Source organism: Papaver somniferum, chromosome 10 (genome assembly GCF_003573695.1).
Source record: "Papaver somniferum cultivar HN1 chromosome 10, ASM357369v1, whole genome shotgun sequence".
NCBI classification, from domain to species: domain Eukaryota; kingdom Viridiplantae; phylum Streptophyta; class Magnoliopsida; order Ranunculales; family Papaveraceae; genus Papaver; species Papaver somniferum.
In genome coordinates, this window is record NC_039367.1 from 66,865,010 (window position 1) to 66,875,215 (window position 10,206).

Genomic DNA, 10,206 nt, shown 5'->3' on the forward strand with positions numbered 1-10,206 from the left:
ATAAAATCGGTTTCATCCTAGTTTAAAAATAGAAAACAAATTCAATTGAATCTAAAACAGGATGAAACTGCTTTCATCCTAGTTTGAAAATATACAACCTAATCTAAACCATACGTAGTTATACTAAGATGAAAACAAATCATGTAATCAACCAATTGTTGATTCAATCAGTAATTGGTTGAATCCAAACCATATTCAACCAATTTTAAAAAAAGATTTTACAATGGTCAGTTCTGCAGTTAGATAAAAAAAAAATATTAGGTTTAGGAAACTTACGTGTTTTTTGATTATCAAGAGTTATGTTGATGATTTAAAAATTAAATCAACTTATTGTTCTTACGGAATGATGAAATTGAGAAATTATAATGAAATTAGGCATTAAAAATCTTTAATAGCATATGAGTTTTATGTTGTTGATGGTGGTGTCGACTGAATTAAGTTGGCGTTGTTGTTTACGATGGTGTTGGTAGTGTTAGTGATATTATTGATGTTAACGGGGTCAATGGTGGAGAAAGATGGAGTATATATTTTCTCTGTTGGTGTACGAACGATGGAAAAAAATGGAGCATGTAGTTTTTTCTATTGATTTGGGAGAAAAATTCCGGTGGAGCGACAGAGAAATAGATGAGATAAATAAAGAAAAAATATTCAGGGGTACAATGTTCAGTTTTATATTTAAGTTTTTTTGTCCATCTCACCCAACCAAATAGTTTACTCGTCCATCTTGATCAGGTTTGATGGGTTTTCGTCCATTTAACCCATTTTCTCCACTATTTAATGAACTATCTAATGAAGTGACCAGAGTTCAAACAGGGAGTGTAGCCCCTAGTTAGCAATTCGATGAATAATTAGGATTCGCCGTTTTTAATCTAATTCGGACGCACAGCTGTCTTCTGTGTCATGGACTCTGGTTGGACTGAGTCCATCCATGTTGGTGGTATGTATTGAACCTCCGACCTCTACACCCCTAGAGTACTCTCCAACCATTGGACTGTCCGCTAATTGGTGATTGATACTTATTGTGCAATGATCCATTTACACTTTTATTCTTACACTATCTCACACTTTGGGATCTTATTTCGTGGAAAAAAAAACAAATATCAATGAATTTGAAGCTAAGATTTTGGGACATGTTCCTCTTGCAAACCTTTAAAATGAGCGCATTCCAAAATATATAACACTATCATCTACCGATTTTAATTTCAATGGTTAAAAATTTGTTGATTTCAACGGCTCATTTTCAAAATAGTAGATGGTGATATTATACATTTTGGAATACGCTCATTTTTGGTGAGAACATAAAGCTTCTCAAGAGGAACATATCCCTAAAATATTGGCTTCAAATTCGTAATGGTTTAGTTTTTATCCACAAAAACGACATCCAATATGTGAGAATAAAAGTGTGAGGGGATCCTCCCTCCTATTTATATAGCGTAAATCCTTCGTTTAAACTATATTTCATCCATTATGGACCTTTAAAAATGTGTTTTTATTAATTTAACATATGCCAAAATGTCAATACCGAATCGATATTTTTAAAACGAATTATACACGTACGCATACTGTTCCGAACTACTACCGTGTCAAGAACCGTTGACCATATTTTTGACCGAATTTGGCTTATACGAATCCGAATAATACTCATACGTATCACGTTCCGTACGTTTACCGAATTCCGAATTGCTAACCACCAAGCCTTCTCTTCTTTTGTTGGACTACCAAACTCTTTTTAATTCTTTTCTAGCTCAAAAGAATGAGGTGGCTTTAAACACTTTAGAAAAAAAAAAAAAAAAAACTAAGATGTTGGTCGATACTGACGCGCCAAAAAAGCTGACTTTTTGGAAGTCGACCCACAAGTCTCTGCGAAGAAGAGTGGACCATTCCAGACATGAGACATTCATCACTCGACCGGATCCAAGTATTGCTGCACCTAAAAGTCTCCGAGTCTGGGTCACTCATTGGATCCAAGGCAGTGAGTGCTCGTCACGGACAAATGAATGGGAGAAAAAAGAAAGTACAAAGAAAGAGAGAATATCCTTATCATCTTTTTGCTCGATGAGAAATCCATAATGGCCTGCTTACGAAGTTTAAATGAACTAAGACATCAAATCGAAGTATAGAAATGAGACCCACAAAATATTTGTATTTATTTCACTCTCAGTTACTTTCATTCTCTAATACATTATGTTATTTCTCCAAATTGAAACACAAATAGCATACAATTATAATAACTTCCTCAAACAACACGAGAACTGATCAAGAAGAAGAGGAAGAAGTAGTAGGAGAACCTGAAAATCTAGGAGATGTTAGTGGAAATAGAGATAGTAATTGAGGTTCTGAATCTCTAGGAGTATTTGGAATTGATGGTGATGAGGATGGATGTAAATAGAATCCTTTCTCAGCAATTTCCTTGTCTTCTTTATCAACTACAGGAGATGATAGACCAGAAGTTGATGCAGACCGATTAAAACTATCCTGATGAAGCAGTGGTGTAACAGGGCTTAAAACAAGCGAAGGAAAATTAAGTATACTTGGCGATAACAATTCTATGTTTTTACTATCCCTTGGAGAAAACCCACTGTTCTGCTTTTGGTTGAAATTTGATCCGGGAGTGAAAGGACTGATTCTGATCGTATTCTTGAAGCTGTTATTTCTTCTCTCAAATAAATTGAGTCCCTGTTTCCTGGGTTTGTTTTTAATGGGAGGAATTGTGCTCTTCGAAACCGGATCGACGACTGAATTATGTGATGATTTTGTTGCATGTTTAGATGATCCAGTAAGAAATTGAACTACTTGTTTGAAAGAAGAAGTATCAGCTTGAATGAAAGTTGTACTTGGTGGATATGAGTTATTGATAGTAATTTTACCATTGTTAATGTGAGATGCTGCTGATGATGATGATAGTTGAAGAAACAGGTTCTGTTTTTCTTCTAGTTTTGTGGATTTCTCCATTGATCAACACTAGTAGTAAACTTTCTGTTTCTGCAACTTTGTGGACTCGAGAGAGAAAGATGGTTCCTCTGCTTTCTACTTTTTCTTTCCAGAAAGAGGGAATTCATACCAACACAACTTGACATTTGATTTATTATAATAAGATGCTGCTGGGATGACAATGTCTAGGTTGCCTTCTTCTCTTTCCCACTCTCTATTGTTTACTTTTGAGTTCTTTCAGATCTTTCCTGACAGGGTCATCCTAAAATACAAAATATTAAGGAGTCTGATTGAGTCAAAAGTCGTCAATGTTTGGTTCATTATTCTGGGGGTTGACCTGAAAGACCCTACTAACTACAAACCAAATTTTGAAAGTTCCTGTCAAATAAATTTGCACTTTATTACCTGTAACACAGATTAAGCTAAGAATTCTTACTCCAAAACACAATCAAAGTGCTAGCATTTCTAAAGAAAATTCTTACTCCAAAACAGAATAAAAGTGCCAGTATTCTTAAGAAATAACTAAACACACTATATATCTCGTAAAAAATTGTTGGGGGAGGCCACTGATAAAACTTCAGAGAAATACTAATGGGAAGCACAAAGCAGCTTAGACAAAAAAAAAGAAGAAAAAAAACACAGTTCACTAGATGTGAAGAAGTGAATACATACTATACAAGCCTCATTCTCCCAATCCCGTCTTTGCAACCACAAAAAGGGTTTTCCGCGAACAGCACCAAGTAAACTGATTGAAAATAGTCTATTCAAAGTGACCGAGCAAGATTTTTGAACTCATGCAAACAAGATTGCAGTATTTTTTGGCGCTTGTGGAGAGATTGCCTTTCATTCTGAAGGGCGCTGATTGCACTAGGTGCCACAAACATGTCCATGAATTTTTCATCATTCACAGCAAAAAGGTCTATCCCAAGCGCAACCACCAACTTGTCCCTGCTGCTCACATTCACCAGTGAAAAAATAAATTAGATCAACGAAGAAGAATCAGAAAGCAGCATGCTCATGATTGCTTTTGGAAAAATTTAATGGATCAGATAAGAGATGAGCTTACCAAGGAGTTAGGAATCCAGAGTTCAGTGTTGATGGTACACTTCTCTCAATAAGAACTTCACGTATGCGAGAAAAATATTGTGCAGCAGTAGAACAGATGTCAGAATAAGCTGAGCCTGATCTAGAGCCAATGTCACTGTTTCCAAATAAATTTTCGGCGCCATTATGGAGTCGGCGGTGATCCAAATTCCTGCTGTTGCCCACCATTCTTGCGTGCCGCTTCTTTGCTCCAAGTTCATTGCCGTTTACTTGCTCTTTCTTCTTACCTACTCCAAAAACTAAATCACATGGTTGATCAGGAGATGGAGTCTCAGGTACTGTCAGCTGGCTTTCACGAAGAGCGTCTTTAGCGGTTGTACTCTTTCCTGGAGTGGTCTGCTGAGCATTTCTTTCAGGAGGAATATTTTCTTCATCTCCCATTATTTCATCTTGATCAGTTGTCTTACCATCAGATAACTCAATGCAAAATGGAGATACTTGCGCTTGATTGAATCTGTAGATGGATGACCCACCTTGGACATAACTTCCTAATAAGTCGCGTTCATAGCAGACCTGGGAGTATGGGCTTGTAACTGAATCAAGATGATGCCTTATTAGTTGCTTGCACTGGTTCGCGAGATCCTTCACGAAGCAATTGTACGAATGCCTTAAAGCACCATGAAAGCCTACATAACCATCCATATCACCATTGCTTCTTGTATCTGTTTCCGTCAAGAGTAAGATGAACTATTAACACATGGTTTGTAAATATTCGTTGATGCAATTATTCAACAAATGCGTAAATACAGTAGGAGAAGGAAAACAAGAACTGAAAAGGAGCTGCTTACAGTCCGAAGAATCACGACTGTGATTGCGTTCAACAGCAAGATCAAAAAGATTTCTTAAAACATGTGCAAGCCGATCACAAGCAGTATCCAAAAGGGGAGCGATCCAAGACCTAGCAGCAGCACGTGCTATCTCTGCAGCCGCTTCAGTTACTCTCCCACCTCCACCACGGCCAGCATGGGCAAGTAATATATTAGCAACCTGTTCAAAGTAGTTGGATAAGTTTTCCCTTTAACCCAAGAGAAGATGCTAATAACTTCAGTAGTGGAGTAGGCAAGTAAAAGTGAAATTACCTTTTCCCTGGACACTGGTGGGCACTCAATTGAATAAGTAGCACAGCGAAATTCATGCATCACCCTCTCAAATGCTGCTCCTCCATAAAGCTTAAGGGTAGAATTTGGAGGTTTAACCTCGCCACTAACCCCAGGCCAACTGCCAATACCACTCTCCGACTGCTCCTCGGCAGTTGTTTTACCCCATTGCTCTGGGGATGGATCTGCTGCTCCATCAATCAATGCCCCCTTTGTTCATTAACAGGAAACAAATTCTTCTTAATGGTGTTTTTATATGCATTGTGATTAGCAATAGAATAAGAAGGAGAAACAATTAAACACAAATAGGTTTTAAAAAATGAGAAGCATCAAAATTCGTTACCACGTGAGTACTTATAGATGCTGCGTGCATCATTGCAGACCTCCGAAGATAGGCAACATCAGAAGTAGCCCTTATCTTGGACTCCATTCTAGCCAAATCAGTGGTTACTTCATCACAACGCTGTTCCAGCAAAGCTAGGGTTGCTGGTGCAGATTCTCTGTACCTCTTTTGAAGCTCAGATTCTAAGTATTCTTTTAAACAGCCAAAACCAACGAACGGCTTAAACTTTTCTTCATCAAATCCTCCGTTAACACCCTCACGCAGATGACGAAGAATTTCTGAATCGACCTGACCAATTTGTCTGCGGAACTCCTCATTAGAAACTGTTCCCCTGTCCTTGGGCAGAGCCACAAAGTATGGATGTACACTATCTCCGAGATAACCACTAGTACTCAAATATCGATCCACTTCCCACCTATCAGTAAACTCCTGCACATTTCATTACCGAGAAAAATAGCTTCTTAGACTTGTTAGTGATATCACTGTTTCTTGTGTCAGTAGTCATGAATTCCACAAATAAGTATACCTTAAGCCTGTTATCAAATTTGGAGACGACCACAATGGTCCTTTTAAATGTTGGGTCGATTTCCCGGACAGCATCCAACCAGAGTGATGAACACCATTCAACACTGCTTTGTTGAAGAAATACAAGAAGGCGGTGAGGAGGGCTTGCTAAAGATTTCACCATTGACAGGATTTCATCAGGTGTATTTTCTGGTTCACCCTTCTTTGCCTGCATATTGCAGTAAAATCTTCATATCTTAGTTGACAATGATAACCACGATGAAAACAGTATAACACTCATTAATCATGGACGAGAAGTTGCAAAAAACCACCTTAAGAATGAAACCTGGAGTGTCAATAATAGTGAGATTGGGACAATGTGCATACTCAGCTCTCATGACAATCGGCTTAGCAGAAACTGTGGTTTTAGTCTTCTTGAGAAGCGCATCAGTCCTGGATTTGATTAAATCAGCAATTGTGGTTGCTGACAAAACTGGACTTCCATATTCTTCAGAATCCTCTTCCTGTATTCCCTCACCACAGCACAGTGGCGACAAAATTAAAATCATAGCTTGTGCAGTATAAGACAATTGGAATATACACCGAACAAACCCTAACAGTTTAAATTGACCTTTATCATTAACAACAAATGAAAACCTAGATTGAAATACGAACCCTAAAATTACATAAATGGGAAAATTGTTAACAAAACCCTAAAATCCTAAGTTAAGGACGAACCTGAAACCTGCATCGAGGCTCCAAGGCAGTCTGGTCGTGAACCATTTGAAGAATGAGAGGTCTACGAGTACCCATTTCGACTTCACGAACATTGAATCGAAAACCAAGAAGGGCTTCAAGGAGAGAACTCTTGCCATCAGATTGGCCTCCAATGGCAACGATTTCAGGTATGGGGAGTTTCTCACCAAAAGCAACAGCAGCCGCTTGTAAACGATTGTAAGCTTCGAATCTGGATTTAGATTCAGATGTTGTTGTGGTGGAAGAATCCATGGAGTTAGGGTTGCGAGTCCTTCTAGAAATGGAAGGAGAAACTGAAACTGATCTAGGATTTGGGGTTTTTGTAGGGGTTGTTGGATGAGCATTTGAGCTTCCCATTGCCGATGGAAATGTGGAGAGAGAAAGAGAAGAGAGAGAGAGGAGGGAGGGAGGGAATTTGAAATTTTGAATTTGAGTTCGATACTTTGTAAAAAATGGAATGAGACGTCGGATATGGATACTGATAAAGGCCCTTCAAGGCCAAACACGGTGGTTATGTGAAAACTACGGCCACATCCATTTTTAAGATTTCGGTCACTGTGAAACCCACCGACAAAAAAGTTCAGATGCGCACCCATTTTTTCGGTGAAAATTTCTCCCACACCCAGAATTTTTAAAATTGTTTCTTCGCTTATCCTTCCTCGTTTTTTCTTTCATGACTTCCTTTATTCTTCGTCCTCTCTCTTTTAAACTGATTTCGATCAGAAATCATTATGCAGAGAAATTCACGGGTGAAATCAGAGGTGGAGATCGAGAAGATGACGTTGCGGATCGAGTAAATGGGTGATATTGATTGAAGCCGTGGACAATATAAGAGATTTGTTTCTGAAGATTGAGATTATAAATCAGGGTTTCACAGGACCTGAGTTTGTAATTGAATGAAGAATCGATGAAGTTAGAGAACAAAAATAAGAGATCTGATGCTATTGATTATGGGTCGAATCGGTGAGAAAAGATGGGTTAGCTTCTGAGGTTAGGGGTTGAATCTGGTGTTGTTCAAGAAAGTAACTAGTACAACCGTTGCCACGGTAGAAGGGCCGACCGAAGAGCTTGACAAAATGACACCACTACGTGAATGCATGGATTCAGATTTGTAAAGGAAAAAAAATATTACACATGTTCATAATCACTAACATTTCTAGAAGTTTCCTGCAACTCTCTCAAGCAAACAATTCGCAAGAATTACACACTTTAGTATTTGTTTCATATTATTGATCAATTCTATGCCCCTCATTCGTTTTGTGATATCCAAAAGAAAGCAACTTTGAAAAATTGAAAGAGATGGTGATTCAGAATTAGTGAAGGCATGGTTAATTTGCACACACATATATTCGAATTGCAGTGCCAAAAATAATATCAACCACAGAGAGATGCAAAGACAAAGGGAATAACAATCATCAATATGAAATAGATAGATAGACAGCTTGGCAGTAGGAACCACCCCTAAGTTGAGCAATTCCAATTTTACAAGGAAAACATGTACATATGGTATTTCCAACTGAAGAACCAAATTAACCTTTATAGCAATTTTTGTTTTGGATCACTGAAGTTATTTTGGAAAATTCTCCGGAACTTGTAAAAAGTAATACAACATCAAGGAACTCAACTTTTTGTCCCTTGCCATGTGGCCTGGTTGGTCTGAATCCTCCAAGCTTCTATCAATGGCGGAAAGTTTTTACCACCTGTTTGATACCCAGCCGAGTGGGCAACTGGTTAGGTGAGATGAGCATGTTGTACAATAGCACATACGACCACACCTGAAATTTTATGAATACATCTCCATGAATAAGTTCATATTTTTGACTTTCTAAAAAGAAATATTTCATTCAGAATAGCAGTATAAGAACTCGTAAGAATAAACGGAGAACTAAATGACTCAGACCTATGGCTATAGTGACATCTACCAATGCATCAGGAAACTCATTCAGGTATTAATCGAAATATGGAGTTGCCTAAGAGATCCCTATCAGAAGACTTAAATCCTCCAATTGAAGAGGTGGGTCAATGATGCTAGGTTAAAGTCTTTCTCAAAAGAGATGCCACAACTTGGATAGCATGGTTTGAGTCACCCAAGAGGGTAAACAAGTTCAAGAAAGCTGAGTGGTGTTAACGATTAATTATATTGCCACGGTTAACTCACAGATGTATAAGACCCTTGCATCTCACCCAACGGATATATTCTGACTAGAAAATATACTGATCAGCAATAAGGGGTAATGTAACATGAGATACAGATTAAGCAAGCCAGTAGTTAGATAGTGGGAAAGCATGATAAGGTGCTTACGGAACAAAAACAGCATTGTACTCCTGCTCCAAGCATATGACACACAGATCTGGCATGAGATGATCCTTCTTTGAATTTTCAGTTTCTATCTTTCCATTTGAGTCTGTATATTTAATTTGATAGTTACATGACTATCATAAACACACTATGATCACATGACAAGTTCAAAGCTACCTTCATTATCCGGCTGTAACCTTCGCATAGCAGTGGCAGCAAGAACCCTTAAAGTAGAACAGCCCCGTTTCAATAAGAAAATGGTTTCAACATTGAGTAACTAAGCCATATTGCTCAACTTATGCAGCTCAGTCAATAAAATATTAGTAAAACACTAAAACCAATTCATGTTTCAGCAATTAACTGCCCTTCAGGTTTTCCAATATTGTGAATTTTAATATGGTTACCAAGCGAAATATGATTGCATATTTAGTTAGAGAATCTAAAATTTGAACCAATCTACCAAGCTTCAAAAAATTAAGGTTTAAGTTGCCTTGCAAGTATAATAAGTAAAAAAAATGAAAACTGTATCGTTTCTGCAAATCCCGACGACGTATTCATTGCAGGATATACTGAATAACATGCTTATCCAGTAGATAAACCCCAAAGACAGTGAATTTACCATGTTTTACAGTGAAAACCTATAAAATTTAGTTCGGCAGTAAAACAAATAAGTTACACATGTTCACCAATTTGAGCTGAACTACCTTTTGGTCTACTACTGAATGCTCAGACCTCTTTCCTGCATTAGCAACACCACCATTATAGTATTATTACTAAGTTCAGTTACGCTTCAAAACAATCAGTCCTCTCTTAACTGCAATATTATATTTGCTTACTAAATGACCCTCTACACATTCAAACCGAGCTCTTACCAGCACAATTAACTTCATCTGCAACCCAGTATAGTCCCATCATCTCATAAATTAAACAACACCAGCAGAACTGGCTCATGTCTCAATATCATCTCAGCTTGCATCTCCATTACAGTCTCAGTATCACTCTCTTAGTCTCAATCATCTCCATTATTGCAATAACAATATATTCATATCTTGTAAACACCCACTTGCAACTCATTGCCATTTCAGTGCAGCTGACTAACACTATCAAGCCCTTACTCTCAACTGTTGATGCAAAGCAAATTTCAAAACTCAATTCTTGTTCCATCTCCAATA

The 10,206-nt window shown here is 37.8% G+C and overlaps 2 protein-coding genes and 1 pseudogene across 3 annotated transcripts; all 3 read right to left on the minus strand.

The window, feature by feature from the left end:
• Positions 1-2,034: 2,034 nt before the first annotated feature.
• On the minus strand, positions 2,035-3,315 carry LOC113319589 (VQ motif-containing protein 4-like). Its single transcript, XM_026567841.1, has one exon. It carries the CDS (start codon positions 2,950-2,952, stop codon positions 2,257-2,259), a length of 696 nt encoding a protein of 231 aa, XP_026423626.1. The 5' UTR covers positions 2,953-3,315; the 3' UTR covers positions 2,035-2,256.
• Positions 3,316-3,442: 127 nt separating this feature from the next.
• LOC113319588 (dynamin-related protein 5A-like) lies at positions 3,443-7,114 on the minus strand. 2 transcript variants are annotated; one of them, XM_026567840.1, is made up of 8 exons: positions 6,718-7,114; positions 6,312-6,503; positions 6,002-6,208; positions 5,476-5,904; positions 5,115-5,342; positions 4,824-5,022; positions 3,998-4,697; positions 3,443-3,879 (listed from the first exon to the last, which is right to left on the minus strand). In XM_026567840.1, exons 1-8 carry the CDS (start codon positions 7,090-7,092, stop codon positions 3,696-3,698), a joined length of 2,514 nt encoding a protein of 837 aa, XP_026423625.1. In that variant the 5' UTR covers positions 7,093-7,114; the 3' UTR covers positions 3,443-3,695. The 2 variants fall into 2 exon arrangements, with proteins under 2 accessions (XP_026423625.1, XP_026423623.1); XM_026567838.1 differs by having other exon boundaries at positions 3,443-3,882.
• A 1,020-nt stretch (positions 7,115-8,134) lies between these two features.
• Positions 8,135-9,946, minus strand: LOC113315742 (annotated as a pseudogene).
• Between the last annotated feature and the right edge of the window lie 260 nt (positions 9,947-10,206).